This window comes from Falco rusticolus, chromosome 6, assembly GCF_015220075.1.
Source record: "Falco rusticolus isolate bFalRus1 chromosome 6, bFalRus1.pri, whole genome shotgun sequence".
Taxonomy (NCBI): Eukaryota; Metazoa; Chordata; class Aves; order Falconiformes; family Falconidae; genus Falco; species Falco rusticolus.
In genome coordinates, this window is record NC_051192.1 from 84,036,355 (window position 1) to 84,064,024 (window position 27,670).

A 27,670-nucleotide genomic window follows, 5' to 3' on the forward strand; every position below is an offset into this window, starting at 1 on the left:
AGTTTAAGAACAGAAATTAAAAGGAAAAAGGATAAAGAGAAGAAAAATATAGTAAAAGAACCAAGTTAAATTGCACAGGTAGATCCCCTTATACAACATGAATGTTCTTACTCTGACAGCAAGACAAGTCATGCAGCACAAAACGCTCTGCCTCTCCCCCAACCCCACATGAGCAGGTTCTAGACAGGGTTTGAAGATAGAGCTTCTCTGGTTGCCTGCAGGAAGTACAGTGAGTGTAAAATAAGGCATTATTCTCATTGTATAAGGGTTCAGAGCAGCATGCTCATGTACTACCCAAAATTAACTAAAGAGCGAGCAGAGGTATGGCAGTAAGTTGGTGTTTATAAAAAAACTAAAAACTTGCATGCTCAAAGCCTGTAATATGTGTTATTGATCTGTAACTGTGAATTTACTCGCACAGTGCTTTGTGAACTTAAGCACCATTACAAATAACAGTTCAATTACATCAGCACGAGATCTGCATCTACCATTTCTCAGTTTTGAGCCAAGTCAGTCATGCAACATCTGAGAAATTGAACTTACTTGTTTCTTGACAGTATTCCAATTGGATCTTTCTGAAGCCATAACCTGATGCATAGGTTATATTTACTCAGCTTGCTTCTGACAGATCAAGGATCTTAACTACTGGCCAGCCATAGTGTGTCTCTCCTCCTTTTAGGATCACCTCTAGGCCAACCAACCGAGTCAGGGAAAACAACTGTTTGGAGGTTTTGGAATGACTTGCTCATGAGTTTTCTTTGACCATTTTTTTCCTTGCCACTTGCTAAGTGGCTCTGAACTTTCACAGCATTATTCCTAGGCTTAAACCACCATCTGTAGCTCTTAATTCCATGAAGTAGTCCTAATGGACAACGCCATTTGGACTATCCTCATAGGCAAGCTTTTTCTTCACAAAAAGACTGCACAATTAAGATCAAATGCTTCAAGATGCTCATAAAGGCCATTTTTCTACTGCTACAAAGTTAGCAAGTTAAAAAAATAAAATCTGTTGGGGAATACTGCAATTGCACTGTTAAACTACTACAGGAAAAAGCTTACCATGCTTTAACTTGAGTGTCAATTTTAAAATGAAAACAACCATTTTAAAAACAAGTTTGTGCCACTTAATCTAAAAAGCTCAAAAGAACATGCACTGAAACTTCAACAGAAGAGATGAAAGCCTTGTACAATAGAATTAAAATGAGTTAGTAGCAAAAAAAGGCCTGCTAATAAGCCATTTCAAATACAATTCTATTTTTCACGTAACAGGGTTCAACAACAAAACTGGATGGCAGTTGTCCAAGTAAAAAAATCGTAATTTGTCAAACATCACAGTGTTGTATGTATACCAGACACTGGCATACATCCTATAGAAGAAATTCAACACAGCACTGGACTGAAGAGTTTTGAATGGTACTGCTTAAGAACATGCTATGCATATGGTCATGTGGGTTGGGGTCTGCTCTACAGGGCCAGCTTTCAGATAGAGGGTCACCCTGGGCTCTTCCAAAAAAGCTTATTTCTATCCACACAAGCTTGTAGGTCATCAACAGCACAGAAGTTGGTCAATGCTATTTATAATTACCTCCCAGAATGAAAGGATAGCCTCCAGGTTTCATACGAAGTGGTGTTTCAGAATGCATACAGTTAGTCACTAGTTCTATGCTGGGACCACTTCAGCCTCAGAGCAACACCCGTTCCTGTCCAGATGTGAACTACTGAGGTTCCACATACAGCAGCCATAGAAATTCAGGTGGGCACAAATTCCTTCCAGTCCATAGATGGAAGGGAACGGCTAGCGTGGCATCAGCTTTATTATTTATTGCCACTTCCAAATACGAATAGGTTGTTGCCAAGCGTATCATATTCTTTAGCATCATAGTTGGGTTAAATAGCAGGTGGTAAAAACACCTAAGTTCATAATGGAATCTAAAGAAAAAACTTTAAATATTAGTTACTCTGAGAAGTTCAAGAAAACTTATGTAAGCACAGAGACAAACCAACCTAACCAGGTGACCCTACAGCTCACAGTTCAAACCAATGGTTTGCTGGGTTGTTGTTTTTTTTAAGTTAATACTTATCAAGTTCACTGAAGCCTTTCAAAAGGCTGTGCTGCACCTGCACAGATGCCCTCTGCTAAAAGCCAGTATGACATGCAGAAATTGATACAATTAAGTATTGCATGTTTTATTACTAAAAAACAGATTGGAATGTTTCTTTTTTTGTTTCTCCATATTGGCACAGTAACCCCACATTTGCATTTCCAGCACTGTAAGAAGATCTCCCTTTACAGCAGTTACTGTATATACTCAGTTTATGCCTCTTTACATTTGTGCATCTTCTGCTTCAGAAGTGAATCTAGTTTTTGACTTTTAGAATCAAGTAGCACATGATCCTCGCTTGGGTTTAAGATGTTGCTGAAACCTTTGCAAGTTCACACTACACGGAACAGCCGTTAGGAGTGATAGCTATGTATTCTGTACTGCAAACACTTAAATTGTTAAATAAAATCAGTTCTTATTGAAGTGATGTGCAAACAATGGCATTTTTAAGTTCTGAAACACTGAAGCAGTGCTTCAACACATCTTGTCTGCAGCAAAGTAAGTGTTCTTGAAGAGCGATCTGTTTAATTTCATAAATTCAGGCTTCATCTGACATCATGGCATCAATATACAACAAAAGTTACTCACGAATGACGATACTTATGTATGACTTATAATCATTTAATGTATTATGCAACATCTGAAACAACCCTATGGCAAGTCACAAGTATTTGAAAGATCATAGAACTAAAGTGTACAGGTGAGCAGAATTCTTTTCTTGTTTCCACATTTTTTTTCCTCTTCAGTCACCCTTCATTACTTTGGCATGGAAAACCTGGCTTAACAAGAAACACCCCACTAGGATCACTGCTAGGAAATAATAGTAAGAATTATGGGATTTTTGTTGTTGTTTTTTAAAACTTTAAAAAAAAAGTTTTCATTTTAAAATAATTTTAAAACACTTTAAAATAAGTGCTGGTTTGCTACAAGCATGTTCCAGCATGAGGGACATTCATTTGCCAAGTGCCAAAAAGTCTCAATCACTTTGCCTTTAGTTTCTTTAAAGGGAAAACCACAGTTCCCTGCCTGCTTGTGATTAATACTGAATACTTAATAACTGACATTTGCACAGTGTCTGCCATGAATTTTTACTTGCACCACTTACACTATAATCGCACAACAAAATATAACTCAAGAACACGTTATTAGCATCCAAAAATACTGTGTCCAAATTCTATTATTGAGGTACAGGGCATTTCAAGATCTTTCGCCTTTCCTATACATTTCCCCCTCTCAGGAATGATTCCAGCTGCACTTTGAAAACAGCCTCCTCTTCTTTATCTTGGAAACAAGATAAGGAATTCTTCAAGTTGGCCCAGGTAACTGACAGCTTGCCCATTAATCAGACTGAATTCTTCAAAAAAGCTATGCTGGATCAATCCTGCATTTCTCATCTGCTTTCCAAAAGCATGTTAAGACATGAAGACATAAAGCAGAGCTGCTTCTCCTCTTAAAGACAAAGCCCAGTCCCAGGCAACATGCAGGCTCCTATCAGCTGAAGTACCAGCGATGCAGTGCAAGAGAATTCAACAGTCATTCCTGCCAAGTCTCCTCTTCTGCTTCTTCCATCACCTTGGCTGTCTCTCTCCTGCAGCTTTCAGCTTCCTTTCCCTACCCAGCCACTCCCTGAAGACTCTACATTCTTTCTCCCGAGATCACTGGTCCTGTATCTTCCCCTACCACACCTCCCCACAAGGGATTGCATAAGGCAACTAAGAACTGGCAAGCTGCAAAAAGTTAACATGACCTTGAAGACTGTATCTCTAGCAGACCTCAAAGATCAAATACCTACTTTAAGATTAACTGTAAGCTTTCCTGGCACCAAAAAAGCTAGAGTGACAGTGTCTGCCCTCAGACTACCACTTCTTGCACCGTACGTAGTCTTGAAGTAAAAAGGAATGTTGGTATGGGATACCAGTTACAGCACAGGAGTCAGACCGAAAAAAAGAAACCAAACCAAAAACCAAACAAAAAAACCCAAAGAAAGAAACAAACAAAAAAACCACAAGCAGAGAGACGGAAGTTCAATATGGACTCCAGGATCCTAAAAGGGTCTGGCCTGCGGGTGTCTTGAAGGCACTGCAAAAGTACGTTCACTGCTGAGTGTGTTAAGAATTTTTTCCTTCTTGAAAACCAGAAGTTTTCTGCTATTGTAAATAACAAAACCTTGCTTTGTCCTGAAGTGTTCCAGGAAAAAGTCAGCATTTATCTACTACACAATCCACTGGAGATTTATAGTATTCGAGCAAGAAAATACATTCTCTTTTAAAAAAACTATCAAGTCACAGAAGTCTGGATGCTGCAAAAGTATAATTCTTTCCACACTGGAGAATGAAGGCAACTCCACTTGCTAACATGTGCCACTAAGTAATCTAATGATCAGTTAAATCTCTAGAAACTAAATGCATCCAGCTCTTTGCCACTGATTTGGTAGCAGCCATTTTTCCAGGCACAGAATAGTGCAAAAGGTAGAAAAAAGGAAGGGTACATCTTGCTGCTGGAAGCAGTAGCACTGGAAGAATATGCAACAGTAGGTGTTTTTCTAATCCTGTTGCAAGTTTACAGTGATTTCTAGCCATTTAACTATCATTTAATTTTTTTAAAAGGTCATATATCTATGCTAAATTACTAATGTAATTTGAAAGTGCTGTATCCAAGACTGGCTCGACCCCAGCATCTACACACCAGAAGTTTCATGCGCTGTACATCTGCAGCAGTGTTAACAAGCACAGGCCTTGGCTTCTGCAACAGTCTTCTGAGAGTAACGAACATCAGAATCTCTCTTGCGCCTAGTGGTGTCCAGAACCATTGCCCACAACTATTTTAAAATTGCTTCTGAACTGCCTGACCCTGTGGCACTTGACCTATTATCCATCTTTGTAAAAGGAGGAGTTAAGTAGCAGGTAGCAGCTGTACTCCTTTCTTACAGCTTCTCAGCAGTTCCACTGGGGATATCTTGGAGCTGTCTGTCTAAGTCAAAAAAGTCCTAAAAAACTTCTAACCGGGAACCTTGAGTCTTTAGGAAACACCTGTTTATGTGTGAGACCTCTCCAGAACTCCTGTCAGTAGAAGCGATAAAAACACCACACTCCACTCAGAACATACTGGAATTCAGTTTTGCTAGCAAGGATGTTATTACTAATTCCTGACATACATGGTCATACTAGAAGAGAAACCTACAAAAATACTGTGGTCAGGTGATCTTAAACATGTTAGTAGTTTGTAAATCAGAAATTTTTTCTATTAACCTGGGCTGGTATAGTGCTGAAAAGAAACGGTAATTTCTGACATGCTGCTGACAAGCCTCCTGCTCCATGGGAGTGACAAGAAAACTGACAACATACAGGGGGAAATTTATTCTTATTCATGAGGTTAGCAGCTACCATGAGAGACTGAAAGAGCATAGCTAAACTCAAAGAATATGTTTCTTACACATCAGTTGTATAGTTGGCATTTAGTCCGAGTTCACTGCCACTTTAATTTACTATTAATGCTACATGAAATAAAACCCAGATTCAAGAACACTGAAATATAGTAGTTTCTGCTGGCTCCATACTACATTTACTGAAAGGACTCAGAAGAAACACAACAGAGCTCAAGCGCCACATGTAATGAAGGGGCAGGAAGCTGCCACATCCATCCTCAGCAACTACGAAAGCACAACTGCGTTTCCCACAGATTGTAGTACAGTGCATAGTTACTGAATAATGTGGAAAGAATACCTGCTTATCCGGGTGTGCACCTGAAACCTAATTTTTTTTTGCTGTTCAACCATAAAGTAATTCAGTCTTAAGTGTGCACAGTTTTCCATTTCCATATACATGCAGAGGAGTCTATCAACTAAAAGCACAGCAAACAACGAGGCAGTTGGACAGTTTACATTTCCTGTTCCATCTAGCATCCAACACACAGGCACCTCTGGCAGAATTGATTAAATCAGAGGCCTTGAATCAGTAGCTGAACTCAGTATTGCTTCATCTACCTTATGAGCTGGCATAGAGCACTAGAGCAACCAAACTAACCTCCAAAGAGATCCACTTCAGCAGTGGCAGCAGTAATAGTTGTGGTTGTAGCAGCGGCAGCTGAAGTAGTTGCAGTATCAGTAGTTGCAGCAGTAGTTGCACTAGGCTCTGGGGCAAATGGATCTGAAATCTGTGGCTCAGAGGTAACACCGGAAAGTGCAGCCAGATTATCTATATGCAACCACATAATGAAGATCAAACAGGAAAAGTAAGGGGAAGAGGGAGAGAGACCACAATTACTCAGCTCCAGAAAGCTGGAGCTTTTAATAAGGAGTCTTAACATTCAAAAGTCTTAAAAATCAAAAATGTTACTCACCCTCTCCCAAGAGGTCTAGTGATTGTCCGTTACAATGACAGCAGAATAAAGAAACAGACTAATTAGTAGAACTGCCAGACTGAAGATGTTCGTTAGCCATATGTTCATTCTTTTAAGTGACATATCTAGGTTAAACAATTTCTGCACTTGATCTTCCAGCATTCAAGAAGTTACTGTTACATGAAAAAGTTCATTCTGTTCAATAACTCTATTCAAAACAGAACCAGTATGTAAGTTTCACAGAGGTGTTAAGTTCTTTAATATCTAATCAGCAAGATGTTCAGACACTGGTAGTATTTATCACTTCTGTTTTATACAGCTAGTTTTCTTTGCTTAAACTGTAACAAAGAGAACCAGGTAGTTGCCTGTAAGGGTAGTACCTTTCACCACCCCAGGGTACACCCAAGAACCACTTCTTTAGAAGCTCGATTCATCACTAGACTACTTCTCTCTTGCATTTGGCCTAGCAGTGTAGAGAGTAAGACCAGAAGTAAGGTAGACTTCTTTGAAGTTCATGAGCAGCTCTCATCCCCCAAGAACACTGCGAATTTTAAATTCAAGTTCCTGGGCCTAACAGCACACAGCTTCAAGACTTTCATCAAGTAAGAGTGTACACAGGGAGAGTGAGCCCCAGCGAATCCCAGTGCTCCCATACAAGTACAGTAAACAGGCACTGTCGAAGCTTATTTAAATCAATAAGCTAATAGCAGAACATGCTCGGGTACCAAAGAGAATCTCAAGATAATTCTGCTTAGTTGCACGTATTTTCTAGGCCAAAGTAGTTAGAAAGCAGTCAAAATCAACATGACAGTCATTAAAAGTAGGCAGAATTCAGCTTATTGTTCTGCCGAAGTGAGCTGTTGCGATCCACCCACCAGCCCTGCAGCCCTTCACAAAACTGGCACCAAAGCCAGGGTACTCTAGCAGAGAGCAGCCTGAAATACAGTGTTCAGTGACTTCAGGATACAATGCATGGCATCCCTACTGCCCCAAGTATATTCCGAGAGGCAAACAGGCTGTGGTTCTTGTACTCAAGACAACTATTTAGCAAAGAAAAAACAGGAGACCGGCTCCTCTTTGAAAGCTTCTCCTGCATTTGTAATAGAGCAAGCAGAAACAGCCACCTCTGCTAACACTTGCTATGAGGACCATGACTGATTGACAATATCAGCAGGTTGGCTCTGTTCCAACTTTGGTTCCTTAGTTAACTGTTTCTGGAAGTCAGTGAAACATCTTTAATGACAGACTTCCCCACAAACTGATGTCCTCTAAGATTAGTCAGATTGAGCTCAAAGTGAGCTTTGCCTAGATAAACCCCAACTACATGCTATAAAAAAAAAATCTGTGAAAACTAACCCGTCTGGCCTATTACATTTTTATACTGCAGTTAGAATAGTCTGAGCTCAACAACTGCCTATTTACTAGCCAGTAGCTCGGCCTGGCTCCTAGATTCCTTGTACATGTAACAGAGTCATGGCTTCATCTGATGCACACCGAACAGTGAGCGGAGTCCAGATGCTTTTCTGTGGGTCAGTATGGAGGAAGCAAAATGACTTGAGCAAGCACAGCTCAATCTTCACAAGTTTGTCTTTATTTTACAGTACTTGTTAAAAAGCTACCAAGGAACCACATGCAGGTATTTTCGTAATTGGCTCCTTGGGAGAACTCTACTTGAGACTGACTGAACAAGCCGAGGTAAGTCAAAACACCATTCTGAAAGAACATTAACAGTGTATTAGAGATGTAGCACTCTGGTATTTCATTACTGCACACCAGGTGGATGTCTCACAGCTAGACGTGAAACAAGCAACTGCTGGCAAACTCTTACCTTCTATTAGCTTCTTCTTCAACGCATTTTTGTTATCCAATTATGTTATAGATCACAATACAGTGAAATTACAATTATCCAGCATGGCAATCTACCTTTACTCTTAATACGGGAAGGATTAAAACCAATGCTCTATTGTACAGTAATATTTAACTATACTAATAGAAAATCCATGTTCTAATGCACACTGCAAGGTAGTTAGTTCAGTAGTTAGAAATTCAAGTCAGTCTGCTTTTACACCTGAGAGTCAAACCTCATGAGGCTGCAGAATTTGACCTACTGTATTTTTTGTAATATTAAAGTCAAATTTGCTTGCCAAATGCCTATCTATTCACCTTGCGGTATGTTGCAGGCAACTTGTTACCCTACCTTGATCATCTCCTGTTAGCACAAAAGTGTAGATTTTCACGTTATAGTTCATTTGCTAGATAACTTACACTGTATTCAGAAATATACTAGTTATACAACAAAGTATACAGTGCACTGTCTATACCACTAAATACACAGTGTACTATACCAAATATACAGTGTATGCCAGAATACATGGAATCTACACTGCCAGTGAGATTGAGAAAGCAGGATCATTTGTTGGTGATGTATTCCTGAGGTTTATGTGACATGTAAAGTGGCATTTTGATGTTGCATCTTTAAGTACTTGCTATTTACATTTTCCCAACTATTCTGAACTGCAGCAATTCTTCCAGCTTCCTCTCCCTACTACTTTCTGACAAGTTGCTGTGTTAACTTGCTGTGGGCCAGAAGAGTTCTGCAGATGAGGAAGAAGCTCAAGTAGCAGGGAGGCCCTGTTATACATTCTCCCAAAAGGCCTGGGTGGAAGAAAGCTCATCTTTTCCAGCCTCCTGCTCAGAACAGCATTACACCCAACACCAGATCAGGGCAGTAATGGCTTTGCCTAGTCAGGCCTTGAAGAATCTCCAGGAACGGAGAGTCCACTGGCTCACATCGGGGTCCTGCTCCACTACTGCCTTACCCTCCAAGTGAAATAATTTTGCCTCACGTCCAGTCTAGCTCTGAAGCTGCAGTATGTTGTTACCCTTCATTATAATCAACTATCACTTCCAACCAGATTTTGGCTCTGCTCTGTAACTCCCCTTCAAGTAGCTGTAGGCCACTAGTAAGAGTTCCCTTTAGCCTCCTCTTTGCCAGATGACAGCAGCCCAGCTCCCTCAGTCTCTCACTGCAGAGATGTGGTCTAGATCCCTGGAGTCCTGCCAGTCTTCTGCCAACCCCCTCTCCCTTAAACAGGAGAGCCCAGAACTGGATGCAGAATTCCTGATGTGGCCTCACCTGCACTATTTAGAAGGCTCTGTAGTACCTGTGAGGTTGTGCAATTTGTAGTGACTAGTGGCTTCATCCTCCAGATTTAGTTTAAAAAAACCCAACACCTTAACACAGGCTGAAAGGATTTCTCATTACCAGATGAAACATTAATGGAAATTTCAGTATTTTCACCACAAAGGCATTCCAGTTCTCCATTTATGCATGTCTGATATGGTGTTTGGCAATTATTTAAAACAGTTGAAAAAAAGAAAAAAGAAAATAAAAAGGGCAAGATTCTGGTGTAGTAACAGGTCATCATACCTGGACTCCTGCCAGCAGTAAAGCAGGCAAACCTGAAGCTTACTAAGATACCAAAATGCTATTCTGAAAGACAAGACTGAAGTATACTTGAGGTCAGTGATAATCTTGACCAAAGGAAGAAAAGTTAGCTGTCCTTTTCTGTTGTGGAGTAAGAGGACTAGGTGCATTACAACTCAATTTTAGTTTTCAGTAATTCAGAAGACCAAAAACACCTAAGTTCCAAACTACAGGTGCTTTGTTCAAAAGAGCAAAGAAAAAACCCAAATAAATCTGCTTTCAATTGCAATGTGAATCAGTATTTTACAATATTAATGGCTATTTACTCTGCATAACTGTGCAACTGCCTAAAAAATTAACTGAGAGGCCTGAGCTCTTTTGAACATCTCAAAAGCTTGTGTTCCAGTACTTGGCAATGACAAAGCAAGACAAATAGGATGCAATCAAAAACTGCAGAATAATTAGTCCCAGGCATCCTAGAATAGATGACTTTTTGGTCTTGTTTTCTGGGTAAGATTATACTTCAGTTAATAAAACTGACACTTCTGGAAAAAATAAAGTAAATCCATTCAACAGATTAAACTGGAATATGCAAAACATGGTCTGTGTGACAGCCGTAGCTAGCCTCTCATTATGAAATGGCTGAGATACAATGTCACCTTTAATGAACTAAAGCTAAAAAGAGAAATGTGGCATGCAGAAGCCACTAGTACCCAGTATCAGCATTCACAGCAGTCAGCGTGACTCAGTGTACCACTCTTACCGTGAGAGCGCTGATGAGTTCATTAAGCTGCCACACCAGCTTTCTTAACATTACACCGCAGTGGGTTTACAACTGTGTAAGTTAAATCACATTTACTGGCCTAATTCATTGTCTTCACAGGACAGGAGAGAACACTGCCTGCATGTGTTGCGGTCCTCTCCAGTTCGGCAGCTGCCAGTGCTGCTGGGAACAACAGGCTCAGCTCACCACAGAGCTCACCTTTCAGACTGGTTAGGTATTCCTCTCTGAAAGCATTCAGCCCTCTGCTTCTGTTTTCATACTATTATTCTAAGCGGACAAGGAAGATTTTAATAAAACGTGTTAGGGGTTGTCAGAGGTAATCACACTTGCAGAAGAACTAATTTGTCACCGTTGGCTTTAGATGCATCGCTGCTTTAAAAGGTGTTTTTGACTCTCCCCCTACTGATCTGTGGGCTTTGCTTTATGAACAGCAGAGCCGACTTCTGCCCTCACCTTGCCCATGAACACGAGCAGTTCTAGTTCTTCTGTTTTAAAGTGCCTACCCTACCTGTTCACCTTCAGCCATCCCCCTCCTGCTCACTTTTAGTCACATAATCCTGGCTCCTCCCAGCTTTGCAGTCAGGCCCTTATAAGCAGCTTATACCACTATGCATATCCCTGGAAAAAGAAGTAGCCTTGTGCTGCGAAGGGATGCCTGACTGTCAGGTCAGCAGAAGCCTGGCATTGAGCTGGGCACATCCTGTGCTAGCAGAGAAAGAGCCAAGGTTCAGTTCAGCCAGGCAAGAAGATGGAGACTGCAAGAACAGATGCTGACAGCGAGGTTTTTCTACCTCCCCATGAAGTGGCTCCAGCAGGGGCTGCTGGAGCTGCCTGCCCAGTAGCGGCGAAATCTGGCTGAAGATCCAGAAGATCGCTGGATGGTTTGGAAGAGCTGCCAAGGAAAGGAAGAGAGTTATTATTAAATACTGGAGGAATTTGCCCACTTTAATCAAGTATAGAAACACAATCATGACAGGATTGTAGGAATTACCCTTTGTTTGTACGACTGATGAAATCACTGAGAGACACTTGGGGTTTTTTAGGCCTTGGGATCAGAGCAGTGGCCATAAACACCTCTACTGCAGTAAATGCTGAGAACACATTACACCCTAGGATGGAACCTTAACTTTCTTTCATTACTTGACAATGGCATTATAACAGATCTATGAGACTTTAACAATCCTAAAAAAAACCAAAAAACAAACAAAAAAAAACCCACCCAAAACCAAGGTCTCAGGTGGCCCCTAAGAACAGGGCACATAACTGCTGTGACTGAAAACAGCTCCATTCTACTTCAATATTTCATTGTGCCATATCAGAAAGCAAGAAATCTGCATTTCCAGGCAATAAATAGGCATTAGGCAGAAGAGAGCTGGCAAAACTACAACCTAAGCCAGTCAGATATATGCTTAGGAAACAAGGTCTTGTTCCTTTAGAACACTGAAATAATAAACAGTAGAAGCTCTTTCTTCAGTTAAGTACTTCAGCTGAAATTTAACTGAAGTTAGTCACGTCTTCAGACTTTTGGTTCAAGCTTAGAGCTTTTACATTTCTAGAGTTCTTTCACTTCTGCTCATCACAATGCGCAACAGCAGTTTGTTCTGGTCTTAACTTGAAAGTACTGTTCAGATTTTCTCATTGGTCAAATGTTTATTTTTTATTTTAACCTCCAAAAGTTCACTATTTTTGTGCTTCGTTAAGTGATTTGAACAGCAAGAAAAAGGAATCTTAATCCAGCAGTTTTAGAAACAGAAAACTGAAAGTCAGTAAAAACTAATTTGGATTTGCACTTTACTTCACTCTATTAAATTAAAAGTTTGTTTGGAATGGTAGTACACACTAGTACACTGAAAGCAAATCAGTGGCTACAATTATTATATATTTTTTTGTGTGTTACAGCTCATTTGTGATCTACACTGGTAGAAGAATGTAGCCCACTCAATACTGATGTATATTACCTGTAAAGTACACAAAATCTTGCAGGCAAGCCTCCTGTTACAGGTGTGACTTCAGCACCTACACCAAGCTCAGTAACTCAAATATGCTTTTTAACTTACCTGACTGGAGCAGCTGTAGATGAAGTTGCAAAAAGATCAACTGGAGGAGATGTATCAATAGTTTTTGCTGGAGTAGAACTAGGAGATGTAACAGTTGTGGCTGGCGAAGACTGGAGAAAAATTTTAAATACACATTCAATATACCAACATTTCTCCACAGGTAACTCGTGCATAGATTCACTTGCTTTAAAAATCTAATTTTGACATCAGGTCTTCTTATTGTGAGCTGTTCCCCCCTTTGAAAGAATGTAAGGATGATTGGGCTAAGTTTTCAGAGGGTGGTGGAGCTGAGAAACTCCAAGGTGACTCCACCTAGCAATGCCTGGCTCAAGACAAAATGCCTATTGCATGCATTCAGAGAACCTGCAGACACCAGTGGACAGTCTCATATGAGCTTTGGTCCCTCACGTTGAAGACTCACCCAACACCTAAGTAACTGACTCAGGCTTGTGATCTGGAGTTGCCTTACCTGCCTTTTAAATCCCAGTTAGGGTAACTAACAGTTCCTATGTGTCAAAGGATTCTCAGCAAGTTCCAAGAAAATAGTTTGCTCCCCAGCAAACTCCCTCCTCTCAGTTTTAAGACCATCCTGAAGATGGGAGAAACAAAACATTTCTGTGGGTTTGTTTCTACGTTTTGTCCTCAGAATGAAATATCTGTTCATCCCCAACATCACCTTAGTATTGTAACCACAGAAATGGTGGGAGAAGAGATATGGTTAGAAGCCGAGTTAAAAGTGTGTACGTAAACCCTCAAACTGAAGAGAATTTAAAGAGCCATCAACAGCTAACAGTTAAGTCCTTGTGAAGATGTAAAAGACACCTCAGCCTATGATTTTGCTTCATTAGCTCCTCCAATTCTGGATGAAGATACCTTAAGTATGGCAAGGACAGACACCCAGGAGAGTATTTTGCAACTCTTCCGTGCACTTGAAGACTCAAGTTACCTTGAAGAGTATCAATTTAATTCTAAAAGATACTATGAGCTTTGTCACAGCATCTCACACGCTAGAGAGATCCTTTTCTTAACGGACGAAAACAAGTCCTATGTTTGCCATTCTGACTACTTTCAAGAAAGAAAAAGTCAGAACTTCCTCCTAAAAAGCTGCAAATAAAGTGAAGAATTTGGAGGAGAAACAGTACGGAGTAAGTTTTTCACTGACATGAGGAATAAGGGGAAATAAAATAAATAAAAAAAAAAAGTTGAGATAGATATGCCTCTTTTATGCTTTCACAAAGCATGACCATCAAATCCTGGCAAAGCTGCTTAGCATCCTGCACTGGTATAAGCACTATAGTCCTTCAGATCAGTGAAGTACTTTTATGGGGCTACTATTTACAAGGCCATTAAAAGATGCAGTTTTGTCAATTAAGTAGGGCCTAGATGGCAAAGTCTAAAAAGCTGATTAGGAGATAGAAACTGAATTTTTTATGCTATTAAGATGTTCTAAAGCATTATCACCCAAACAAGAATTAACTACAGCAACTGGCAGTATTTACCTTGCTCAGAGGAGAAGGAGCCCCAGATCTAGAAAAAAAAAAAGGGGATTTTCAGATAAGTACACTTTTTGAAACTATGTTTCTGGTCATTAAAAATCCTGTAAAAAGACCAAAACCTAAGTGTGACAGCTTTCTGGACTTCTCTATAATTGCATGCCCTCGCCATTTCTCAAAATTCCATGTGCTACTTTAGACAAGGACTGCAAATTTTACTGCAAATTTTCATTTCAAATCTTAATGTTTTAAGCTAATTGGTATCACTGGATTATTCTGCCTTTTAAGTAAGTTCTACTAAATGGAGGAAAGGCAGAGATGCATGCAAATGTCTTTCTGTTGGGCCTACAGGAGCAAGTAGGAAAGAGTTACTAGGGCAAGATGTCACCATTATGACCATAATGTCACATTATAAAACCATGCAACAGCAGCAGAACACCAGTAGTATGGAAGCAGTTCTCCAACACAAGTGTCAGCAAATTTTCAGTCTGCTGTTCTTTTAAAGAAAGTCAGAGTTACTTTAAAATAATGATATTTATAAGTATGGAAACAGCTGGAAATCTAAGCTGAAAGTTCTCCCACATGCAAGAAAAATCACACTAACACCCACCAACAGGGCCTTAATCACAAGTCAAAATGTACGTTGGTGCATTTGTTTACTTTCGTCATTATAAGGTACGAAAATACTGCCACATATTTTTAGAGTTGTTTTGATGTAAAAGAAAGGAGGATCTGACGTTAAAACTGCACCAATATTGAACTAGCATCCATCCTATAGGTGGCTTGAGTTGGGCAAGTCCTAGGAGCTGTAGAATTGATTAGAAGATCTGGAGCTATGACAGAAATGACCAAAAGTAACTCAATAACTATATACAAATATAGTTATACTTAATAACTATATAAAAAACTATATAAAAAAGCAAGCAACAGTTTAGGTACAGTTTAAAGAAGATATCTATTTCTAAGTGTTCAAGCTATCTTAAAAAAACCCCAAACATCATCACATCTGCATGCAAGCGATATGCAAATATATGTACTTACCCTTCGCTAAATTGCAAGGAACGCAACAGTAAAAGAGAAAACACAGGTTTAGCTTAATCCTTCCTAGACTTAGCCATGACAAGTATCTAGTAAGAAGATGCAGAGCCATTAGAAAACAAATTTTGATAATAAAAGCCTTTGCAGCAGGGAAAAACAGTTCCTTCTAGGAGTTTTCCACAGTTAATTTTACTTAATTTGGGGAAATGTGTAGTTGTTCAGTGTGTTGCTGCCCTCCCCGCCCCCCTCCAACCCGTGTAAGGAAAAAAAAAGGTTGCCATTAAGATGACTTTGTAAGAGAAAGGAAAAGCTTAGTCCTAGCAGGGCTTATTTTCCAACTAAGTGACAAAAAGAGGTTGGGGGAGGCAAACCTAAACATCAGCTGGTCTCACACTGTTACTACTATGCCTTGATACATGGTATAACATATATACCTACTTGTTGCCAGGTTTTTTTCCTTCCAGTGAGTTTAGATGTTGCTCAAGGGTCTCCATGAGACTGCTAGGAGCCTTGAAAGCAAAGAGAAAGATACGCTTCTAAACACACTGCATTGACCTAATGATACTTTGAAATCTCACACCCACTTCCCTGAAGCCCACCATGTGCATGCTCATGCTGTTATTTTATTTACGCTACTGAAAACAGTGGATTTCCATGCTAGAAGTATTCAGGCAAAGACAGCTTTTGAAAGATAATACTGTGTCCAAATTTGCAGAGAGAAGACATTTACCTCTGCTAAATAGCACCTGAAGCCTTAAATCCAGGGTGTGCTGCTCATCATGCTTTCAGTCAGTATTAAACACTGACAACAGCACAGGTATCCACAGGGTTAATTTTAAGAGTTATAGGTTCAAGGTCATCCTTTCAGTTTCGATTTTAGTCAGACCTCCCAACACCTCTTTCATGACTAGAGGGTTAGGTAATATTTGCAGTCTAAACAAAACAAACTAAAAGTCCTTTCCCATACCCAAAGCAAAAACCCCTTTGGTTCAAGACTCCCAACGTCACAAAACTGTTTCTTCTCAAAATGGCAGCCAACCACAGGTTACTAAGCCCAGCAGCAAACTCACAATTCAGAAAGATTATTATTTTAGACATCGACAAAACCCAGGCTTTTCCAGGCCTCCCTGATCTTAAGATCCATTTTAAGCAACTTTTTTGTGGTCAGGCAATACCCCCAGGCATGCACTTGCTGTTACAATGGTAGATAGGAGAAGTAGTTGTAAATGCAAACAGTGTGCATAGCTACTCCAGTGTAGAGTCCAGATAAGTAGACTCCTACAAGATCAACAAGCAAGGAGGAAACCCTTGAGAGATAAAGTAGCATATAACAGTCAAGTATTTCACCAGGGTTACCGGTTCATCAATGGTACAGTCTTTAAATGGGAAATTCTCTTTATCAGTCTCTTTCAGATCAACCACAATTCCTGACAGCAATACCTACGGTGTTTTTAATAAATAGTGTTTTTAATAAATAATGTTTTTAATTTCAGGGTACACATATGCATGAAAAAAGTCAGTCTGAGATGCTTGAAAACAGACTATCCACTGCTCCTGTGTACAGTGTGCTGAAAACCAGCTGGCCTGCTAAGCCAGACATTTTAGGATGCTTAGTACCTGCTGGTACCAATGGACAGCTAATTGTACTTACAGCATCTGCATATTAATTTTGACATTAAAGCTAAGCAGTAAGGTAACTTAACACATGCAGAAATTTAAAATGTTCAAAAAAATCCTTAAATGATGGCTTGAGTTTAAATATGTCCTACATACATATGCAATGCAGGAACATCTTAACCATTGCTGCTTTTTTAGGCATATTTATTCATGTTCAACTAATTTGAGCACAATTAAAAATCCGGTTAAACACAAGTAACTTAGTTACAAGAATTCTCCAGCAGCAAGAAAAACAGGAACAAAGGCTCCCATTTGCTTAAAAAAAAATAACAAAAAACCCCAGACTTCTACATATTAAAAAAGGCTACAGCATAAGATACAAGTTGTACCTCCTTAAGCAGAAAGCTATATTTAAAAAAAAAAATTAAAAATCCATTATTTCCTGTTACCAGTTACCTCTACACATTTTAAATAGCTTTCCAATATACTATTCACAGGTTTCTTAAAAGCCAACAAGGTAACTGGAAACTCTCATCTATCAAACAATTCACAGAGGAAGCTTCAGAAAATTTCTACCTAGATGCAACAATTTGGGAGTTAAATATTGTCTGGTATCTATTTTGCAACACTGAACATTGCTTAATTTCTTCTAGATACTGCTTCAACATTAGACTAATTTAGCAGTCAGCACTGTGGTAGAACCTTAGAGATGGGTTCCCCACTAGCTATTTGGAGCAAGACTGCCATAGTTTAAGAATTGCTAATAACTACAAATGAGCCAAGCTCTTCAGCTGCCAAGACGCCTCCACAGCCTCCAAAACTTTGCAGCCACACTAGGAAGTCCAAAGATGACAGCTATTGACCTGTATTTCAGTACTGCGGCCACTTGTTTGGATTTACAGAGTACGTACACACACCCAGCGTCAACACAACCAACTTCTTGTGCAATATTACTGATATCGGCATGACTTGCTTTAGGAATGTAGGTATACCACTGGTATTATATACAATTATATATTATTTATTAGCTGAGATTCAGTTTTTATGATTCACTTTGCATTTATTTCTCACGGAGATACACTGCCTAGGTCTTGTACACAATCTACAGCATGTTGCAGATTAGCCTTACCAAGTGAGTCCCAAGCAGCCTTTGGGGGAATATAGCTATGAGCGGCTACCTGAGAAGACCACTGAAGTGGTCAGGCAGTTGGACTAGACAACCGTCGTAGATCCCTTCCTTCCAAAAGAACCATTCTATTAGATTTTAAAGTGCTGGTTCATAAGGTGAAAGGGACCCTCTGGCAAAAGTAACTAAGGCACTGCCGAGCCAGCGTGGTACTGACTGATGATGCAGAACAGGGCTTGTGCAGTCCCAGCAGGCAGCCTTTCCAGCAGACTGATGCAACACAAACAGATGCAGACAGAAGTGCTACAGGAATTTATAAAGCATATTTCATTAACTGAGTTTGAGGCGAGTACTTCTGGTTCAAGGATTTAGTTGATGACTGACTGGACCCTGTTGAAAAAGAGCCCCTGAGGTACAGTTAGGTGAACAAACTACTGCAGCTGTTTCAGAATTGGATTTGATATTCTACGTGCTACAAGAAGTCTAAGCTTTCCTCTGCTAAAGACAGGCTGGACTTCATATCCCCGTAGCATCTGAAACTCATAAAGATTAAAATTCTCCACCTTCACATCATGTCTCACTTTCAGAATTTAACCGCCTTTTTAACCAAGACAACCACTATTCCAACACTGACTGAAACCAGGCTTTCAAGAGGCTTTCAGAAACTGCATATACATAAGTTACGAACACATTCAAAAGTTAGGATTTACAACTGTTAAGCAGTTTGGGCTGCTCTTCTGTTCCGATTTTACTGGCATCAACACTGCCACGAGTCTTCAGCATGGATCTCTTCTTCCAAGTAAATATTCTTTCCACATTAAACACAAAGCCAGGCACTCAGGCCAATTTGCAAGCAATACTGAAAATGGGCCAGCACAAAAGAATTTAAGCAGCTACAGCATAAGAGAATTTTGATGTTAAAAAGTTGTGATGCATACTGACAGATGTTAGAAGTTTTGGTGCATACTGACAGAGAAGTTCAGCAATCAAATCACAACTTCTGCATTTAAACTTCAAGTTCACTGTACCTAGAGCAAGACAGTAGTGCTAGTGCTGCTCTGACTTTCATCTCTGGACCAAGACTGTGTCAAGGAGAGATTATTAAGCAAGTCACTCCACAATCTCTACACAGTCGATTGTCAAAAATGAACTTGAGCTACAAGCTGTGAAAATCTGTCCTTTAGCAAGGAAAGAGCAAAACAGTCCACCCTTCAACTACAGGTTGGAAGTCATAATGAAAGACATTAATTATGTCAGTCTTAAAAAATAGCTTTGGGCAGTTCTTATTTGCAAGCTGGGAGGGCTTTAAAATGTTAGGTGGTATGACTTCCTACCAACATTTACATTCCTGGTATGCTTCCTAATTACAGAACTTTCAGTTATTACACAGACCCAAGAAGACTACAAGAGAAGCTTACCTGCGTAAGATCAGGGATATCACCTTTGTCAATTCCAACTTGCTGTGGATGTAAAAAGTAAAATGTTAAGTGCATTATTCAACTGCAGCAGGCACTAATTTTGACTAGAACTGTGGTACTCTTGCTCTTCAACCTTTAATGCACTTTTTATCTTTAGAAAAAAAGACTACAAAGTTAGCAAGTGCAGATGCCCATCTTTCCAGTAGCTACTACCTTCAAAAACCTGCAGCAGTCTTATTTTTTTTAACAAATTAAACATCCATTAAAAAAAAAGGGGAGGTGGGGGGGTGGAAGCGAGTTTGATTCCACCCAAGTAAAGTGCATATTCCATACTGCAAGTCAGGTAGGGCTTTCTGGTCATACAGTCTTGTCTCAGAAGACAGCATTACTGAACTGCCAAACACACGCTGTCCAGATACCTGACTATCCTAATGAAGTTCCCTAAAATTCAGCCAGTACACAAATCCTAGAAGGCATCACCAAAAAATGCTAATGCTCAAGTCACTTTGTTGTTCCACCCTTCTCTCCTAGCATTTCAAATACAGCAAGATGAGGTTTAAATCTTCTATTAGTTGTCCTGTTGCTTCACCATAGCTCTTTGAAGTGCCTCTTGGTTTAGCTTTTGCAGAAGAACAAGTTCCACTGCACCTAGTCATCCCAAAGTACAGTCACTACAATCCCTGTCCTGCAAAGCTGACCTATAGATGTCTAAAGTACTTCAGTCCGCAAAGTTCAACATTCATAGCTGACATGCCATGCCATTTGGGAGTCTAGCAGGCTTCTTCATAAATAGTTAAGCAAATTTGCAAAGAAAGAATCTTTTTATTCAGCTCATTACTGCTGTCCATTACAATGAAGCATGAAACATGGAAAATGTGCATTTTGTGCCAAGGAGCCAACTACCACAAATGAGAGCCTAGTAAAAGAGTTAAGTAACCATGTAACATTTATATTATCCACATAAGAGGATGATAACAAGATCAGAATCAGGAAAATCTCACATTCCAGTTAACTTGTAGCTGGCTGCAAAGATTTAAAAAGCAGAGTTATAAAATCATTGCACTTTTATTCCTAATTGCTCTATCTTCCTCTAATGTTCAACCCTGTCCTAGAAGCATGCATTTATTGCAATGCTACCAAGAAATATTGATATGGTTGAAGTCATGTCATCTGTTAACATTACCAGGAAAGTTGAGGCTGGCTGCACAGTAGAAAGATGTGGAAGTCCTAAGCAGGTCTTAACTACCTCAAGAAGAGCTGAACAATCAGATCCAGGAACTTATATACTGCCTCACATCTGTACACAGTGAGTCAGATGCTTAACAAGTGCAATTAATATTTTATATCAGTGCTAAAATAATCACAAAATACTTAAGTGTCAGACTCCAGAAGACTGGAAGTCACTTACCTCTGCAACTTTAAGAAACTCTGATACTCTGGTCATTCGAGTAAGAAATCGTTTGTAGATTTCAAGAGCATCTTTACATTGTCCCTTTTTCATTTCAAAAAATTTCTCTAGAGAAACAATTTGGCAAATTTCAGTTAAGTTATCTTACATTAGGTCTGCATTCATCAGCAACTCTAGTTTTCAGGAAAATCACACTTCAAGAATATTGCACTCCATTAACATTTTTCTACTCCGACACTAATCTAGTGGTGTTCCTAGTCCTTAGCAGAATTTAGAAATCGGGCTTGCTGAGCTGCTAAAGAATTATATAGACTGGAAAACTGCACCCCAACCAGCTGTAGCATTGTGTGTGATGTAAACCAGGTTTTTAAAAATAAAACGTAAGGAGGTGAAGTAGCTACCAAACTTTAAATTCAAAGTAATTAAGGATACTTAAACATATATTAATACATCCTCTCCCAAATTGTATTTATGCCAAAGAACAGTACTTTCTCTACTTGAGTAGCTCTCTAAAGTTGGTTTGTGCCCATTATCAAGCACAACTGCCACATACTTCAACCTGAACTTACGCTTTAAGTAGCAGTAAACAGCAAAATCTCAGTCCAGTTTTTATGCCCAACACATTTCTATCTGCTCCATAAGCTTCCCATGCCTATAGTTTCAGTCAAGACACTTTTCTGAAACCACCAGAAAGTGTTGCAACATGGGTACAAAAAAACCTGTCTGAGCTTTACAGCTCAGGAAAATCTTCTTGACTGTTTAGTCCCTGTAACCTCTCTGTTTCTTCCTTTTCTAGTTGCAGCCAGAGTTTTAGGTCAGTCATGCTGGCCAAGCAATCTCAGTTTTCAGTTGTCTTTATATACCCGCTGAGGTGCTCAAAAGTTTTAATAGTTGAAGCTTATTTTCTACAGGGTCAGTTATGTTTCCAGCAGTTTACAGCAACTCCTGGTGTTAGACTTCATCACAAAGCCTTTTGCAGGCACAGCTTAAGGTATGTTATGCTGGTGATCATGCCAAGCTGTCTGATCACCAACATGCTCACAGCCTTCTATAGACCTCGTAGGCTGGCAGTAGGTAGGATTCTGGAGGAGATCCAGCTTTGGCAGCCACGCTTTCAGACAGATCAGGAATGTTATTCAGGAGTATATTTCTTCATCTAAGGCTACCACATAGCATATAAAAGAGAAGAATCTGTGCATCTTAGAAATGCAATCAAAGAGTAAAAGTTGCTTTGCTAACCTTGCAGGATGTATTATGCAAGCTCACACAGCACTGTACATTTCTTAAGCACAGAGTCTTTAAGTAGACATCTGTACAATTTTAAGAGCGTATGAAAATCCAGCCTCAGACAAACACTAACGTAAGAGGTTATGGCTTAAAGTTTTCTCTCACTTCAGAATAGAACCCATCAAGAAAAATGTAGTTTTAATGAAAGTTAAGTCAAAAATCTGAAGCAGATTTGAAACTCGTTTTTCACTCGCACATGGTTGTGAGACATAGACACCAGGTTACTTACCTAGTAAGTTAATAACCCCATCATTGTAGCAAGCAAAAAGTTTGATAAGATCTTTAAACAGAAGCATGAACGCAGCATTTATGACACCATTTGTCAGTTCATTTGGATGAACCTACAAATAAAATACCAGTTATTTACAACAGATGTATTGATTGCAGTCAGAATTTTTTAGCTTGCACCAGGTATCCGATGCTGTTATAGACAGAATCAAGCGCTGAATACAAGCTTTCACACAAAGAAACCAAATGAAGGTTTCAGTTAGCAGATCACGGATTGCTTTCTTCACCACTCCAAAACAATCCACCACGCCACAGGAGTATCCCCATCAACAGTAAACACCTTAGTCTTGACTCCTTCACCTATCACAAAGAGGAGGAAGGCAGAAATGCTATTAACAAAGTTTTAATGAAACTGGACAAAAGATGTCAGTTCACAGCAGAGCTTGCCAAAACCTCAGCAGTCTACAAGATAATACAGTCGGGTTAATGATGTCGAGACACTTCCAACTCCTACGTTAACTTAGGCAGAACATAAGTGCTCATTTAAAAAAAGATCTTTCTTTGATTAAAAACATCTCCTCTTCTGAGACCGCTATCACTATTGCTATCCTATTTAAAGAACAAAAAAACCCACTAGGCTTTCCTCCGAAAGCTGTAATAGGCCCTGTCTTCCACCTGGAAGCGTGTCCTTCTGCCCACCAAAAACAGAAGAACCTCAAGACCGATTCTTTCAAAGACCTCTCTGCAATGTTACACTGTACCTCCTACAACAACTGACCCCTGTTTTTATCCTTAAGGCAGATAAACAATCTGACCAACATTCATAACATTATAAATACATTGTAGACACTTATTTCTATGAAGAGTCTAGATTAAAAGTTTAGTCAAGTTAGTTTACAGCTGAAAACCAGATGAAGATTTTGAGGAAGCCAATGCACATGTATTTTAATTGCTCTTTCCCTTCTCCCAAAAATAAATTGGCTGCCAAGAGACAGAAAAAAAGATTCTTCAGTCTCCTTTGTTTTGTCCATTTCTTCCCCTCACTGCTGAAGCAGAAGATAAAACTCCCAACTCCAAGTCAGCATTCCTCAATGCCCCTCACTTCCCAGGCTGCTCCTCTACCCTCTCTACAAAAAAATATTGTAATAAAAAAAAAAATGTAGTGCAATCTGCACAAATCACATGTATAGGAAAGGGCCATCCTTCACCGCACTACCTCAGTGGGACACTGCAAAGAGGGGTTTCTGGCCCACACGAAAGGATGATCAGTAAAGCATTACCTACAAGGTGAAATGTATTCATTACAACACAGCACTGGTAAGTCACTGCCCCATGTGAATGCTGGGTCAGCTTCAATACATACATCAAATTCAAGTAGTGCATCAATTTGTTCCTGCAATATTGGCATACTCTTCAGCAGCTTTTCAGGTGCCATTGTTCTCATTACACCATCAGCTCTGCAAGAGGGAATACAGATTAGAAGCCATGGCATTTCCCCTTTCCTTTCCCCTAAACTGATTTCTTGTATAAATTTAACTTTAAAGCAGCTATAATCCATTTCAAACATCTGGAGCACTGTCTGATTCTCCTGCTTCTCACATTATCATGAGAGCTGGCATGAAAAATACTTCATCCAGCCACCCTCCCTGACAGCAGGTGAGGCAAGGTTTTGTGCTAGAGTGATGAATGAAGAGATTGATCTCTTTATGGAATGAAGACACTGAGAGTTTGAATAACTTGACAGGAAATACTGTCACAGAAGTACTTAGAGACCTGATAGTCTTTGTGCATTAAGTTTGCTAAGAATAACTAACGACAACTCATTGCTGACATGTCTGTGGGCGCTGGAGACAAAACCACTCCATAAGCTGGTTTCTTCTCCCATCAAGTGCCACAATATATGCATGCCAATTCAGCGACAATTTAAATCAGGGCAATCTTTGCTTACAGTTTCCTTCCTCGGTATTCCTGGTACTAATTAATTCCATTACTCCTTCAGAGCTCTTCCACTGACTTTGACCTGCCTTATCAGTCCTGAACCATTACTCCGATGGGATCACGCAGCAGTCATGGATGTGTGGCATTCCTTAATTGCCACCCATAGTCTTATGGCTGTCTTCACGCATGCCCATTTTTATTCTGAATATCGCAAACCTGCACAACCACCACGATGTATTGCCCCGTTCTGGCTGCTGACAGGTACAGCATCTCCTCTCTGGAAACGCACACCGTTATTGTTACTTTATGCTATATTCTGAGGCATCACCTTGTCTCGAGCACCACAGATAACACACGTAGAAAACCTTTCCAAGAACATACAGCAAGGCAGGAATATAAGGATCACCAGAAACCCAAATTTAAGTTTATTTAACATGAAGTGTTCAAAGGCACTAGGTGACAAAGGGAACTTAGATGCTAGCACTACAGCAGCCTGCTGGATCAAAGCTTGCCAGAAATATCAACCCAACTAGCTACCAGTCTGCCTATCAAAAGCATCTTAGTGTTTCCTATTCCAGATAGGTTCAAGAGATAACTACTCTGGTCCCCACTATGAGAATGGCATCCAACTACACAGCAAAGCTGTAGGCCCTATACCTTCTGGCAGTTTGAGAAGCAGAAGAGGAAAGCCTGGCAGCAACGCCTACATTAACAGCTCAGAATCCCAAGCTGCAGAATACACTGGAACTGCCAGAAGGATCCTGTACACAACTCATGATTAGCAGGAGCATCATTAGCATGCAGTCAATTAAGCTGCACCTTCAGTGGGTGTTAAACCACTTGCTGTGTTGTCTGTGCTTCAAGAGAGAATCTTGAGCCACTAACGTTCCAGCTAGAAGAGTCAGAGACCAAAAAAATGTTCTGATAAATACCAACATACTACGCTGGCCTGGGTTAACAAGAGCAAAGTCACTGAAACACTAAAATTAAGCGCAGTGCCACAAACGAGACTTTAATGGGTCAGACAACCCTATCAGTTTACATACTTAAAATTTTGCTTACCCTTTCTTCACTCTTGCAAAGTCAAATGCCATTTGTCTGTAGGAAAATGCTTTTTCATTCAAGTATCTACTATAACGCCTTATAAAGGTGGACATGTCATAACCTGCAAAAAACAGTCATGCATTTTACATTTCATTTTCATGCTTGTTTGGAGGTTCTTTACTAATTGATAATATACAGTCAAGAGACCCTAAGGTGATCTCTGTTGCACTACACATCTCCACACAGAGAACAGGCATCACAAGACATCTTCCAGCTTCTGAAGGAAAAGCTGCACAAAACAGTCTACTGGCGTCCTCTGCTTCCAACAGATTCAACCAAGGCACCAGTGGCATGGTTCCTGGAGAAACCTGCTAGTGGCTTTTACACAGTTATGTGGTAACATAACTTGACAGCGAAATTTTTACCACTCTGTTAATGGGGAAAAAATGTCAATTTTACAAAAAGTTTTTACTGAACTGGTGCCTGACTTCCAGGATAAAGATAGATTTCAACTTAAAACACTCCTGCTATTTTATATATGTCAGTGCCTCCAACTCTTATAGGGACATTCAAAATTCCCCTGACTAGGTTTACCATAACAAAGAAATTATGATGGCATTCACAGAGATTAGCATCTTCTTTGAACTATGACACCAGAGATCTTCAAGGCACATAATACTGTACAAGAAGCCTCAAACTTCAAGTATTACAGTCTATCCTTCAGGTATTAATTTCAAAGTTTCTTCCTTTAAGCTACAGAAATGTGTGCAGAAGCCAACTCATCCTCCTCTTCAGTACAATTCCCTTTTTGCTACCTTCGCTAAAATCCACACCCCTTGACTTAGTCATTGACTGTATATTTTTTTTAATACCTCTCAACATGAAGTATCTCTGCCAACTTAGGCTTAGCACTACCAACTCTGATACCTCATTATCTGTGACACACTGTGTATTAGCTATGAAATGGCAATTTAAGTTTAAAGAAAGTGGCAAAGAACAAAAATGTGCATTTAACAGAATTCATTGCTGCCAAATGACAGTATCTTTGAGCAGGCGTAGCATGTTTTCCTTAGACATACACAGCTTTAATATTTGTTTGGCTTTGCTCCTGCCCCATGTTACCACTTCTGAAAGACGCTCAAGTCTTTTTGGTGTCACATGTCTCCATCGAGAGATGGAGTAACGCGGCATCGCTTCGATCCTGCCCATTATTGTAGCATTCCCACATTCTGCATGCAGTCTGCAAATACTCTCTGAAAGCTGCAGAATTTTGAGTTTTCTCTCTTCTCTAGTAAAAGTACCATGAAACAGCTTTTCCTCTGTTAAGTTAGGGAACAGGGAAAGTCACTAATAATTCCAGAGTCAAAAGTAGAAAAGCAAAATTTGTAAGCTTTAGAGGGAACAACTCCTTAATTTCTGCCTAGACCTTTCTAAATTCACTACTAAAACCAAAACCAGCTAGTGTCCACCCGGCCCCAGTTAAACACTTGTAGATAATTCCTAAGAAAAGCAGTGTCCCCAGGCAACCAAATTACCATTTAAGACTGAGTAAAAACCAAAAACCTAAATGGAAAGTTATCCATTTCATCCTTAACTCCTGTAACAGCTAAGGAGATAGCTGACTTGGCCCAGATTTCAACCAGCACTTTCTAAGGGAGTTTCACAGTTTCACCTTTTGGCTAAAACTTTTCCATGAACTGAGAAACACTGTTCTGAAGTTGTTCAGCAGTTCACTTGAGCTACTGTATTCCTTAAGTACTTATAAATGGCTTCAGTAGCACATTTTTATATTATTTGCATTTTATGAATGAAGGAGCAAACTAACAATAGTATCTCATGTAAAATCTTGTTGCGATTATAGACATGAGTAGGCTTACCATGAGATCCACTTTTGTCCAGAAAATTGCTGAGATTGAACAATGTGTTTCTAGATGCCAGGTACTGAATAAATCTCTGCAACACAAAGTTATTTTCTTATCACAGGCTGTATCTGAAGGCTTTGTACCTTCTAGTGGGAAGATTACCAGTCTAGTTCCAGCAGACACACTCGAAAACCCAGATTTTTGTCTCTAGTCTGCAGCACCTTCCTCAAAACCTTTTTCACCCATTCATATTAATTGCATTTAGCCTGAATCTCTACAAAACACCCTACTATATACATAAAAATAGATCCTGTGCAGAATACAAACCAGATTGTGGAAGGAGCAATAAAAGTGGTTAATTCTCAGAGATTTGAGGAAGCACAAGATATATCTGCTTACAAAGCAGCACATCCAGGCTAGTCCAAGACTTCTCAATCCAGCAGCCCCCAGTTTCAGCCAAGCCAAGGGCCTGTTTTAGTAACAAGGAGGCCCCACACCAAGTA

At 39.8% G+C, this 27,670-nt stretch overlaps 1 protein-coding gene across 27 annotated transcripts in view; it reads right to left on the reverse strand.

The window, feature by feature from the left end:
• The window catches only part of SNAP91 (synaptosome associated protein 91), a 69,993-nt gene that overhangs the window by 21,729 nt on the left and 20,594 nt on the right, over positions 1-27,670 (reverse strand). For 18 of the 27 annotated variants that reach the window (XM_037391802.1, XM_037391795.1, XM_037391804.1 and 15 more), the window contains exons 3-15: positions 27,183-27,258; positions 25,324-25,426; positions 23,687-23,780; positions 22,325-22,436; positions 20,809-20,915; positions 19,401-19,442; positions 15,678-15,748; positions 15,243-15,248; positions 14,208-14,235; positions 12,709-12,818; positions 11,443-11,543; positions 6,441-6,455; positions 6,125-6,295 (exon numbers count right to left, since the gene is read on the reverse strand). In XM_037391802.1, coding sequence (XP_037247699.1) covers positions 6,125-6,295; positions 6,441-6,455; positions 11,443-11,543; positions 12,709-12,818; positions 14,208-14,235; positions 15,243-15,248; positions 15,678-15,748; positions 19,401-19,442; positions 20,809-20,915; positions 22,325-22,436; positions 23,687-23,780; positions 25,324-25,418 — 952 coding nt within the window. In that variant the 5' untranslated portion in view covers positions 25,419-25,426; positions 27,183-27,258. The remainder of the gene's footprint in view (positions 1-6,124; positions 6,296-6,440; positions 6,456-11,442; positions 11,544-12,708; positions 12,819-14,207; positions 14,236-15,242; positions 15,249-15,677; positions 15,749-19,400; positions 19,443-20,808; positions 20,916-22,324; positions 22,437-23,686; positions 23,781-25,323; positions 25,427-27,182; positions 27,259-27,670) is intronic. The other 9 variants (XM_037391789.1, XM_037391787.1, XM_037391783.1 and 6 more) reach the window with 3 other exon arrangements.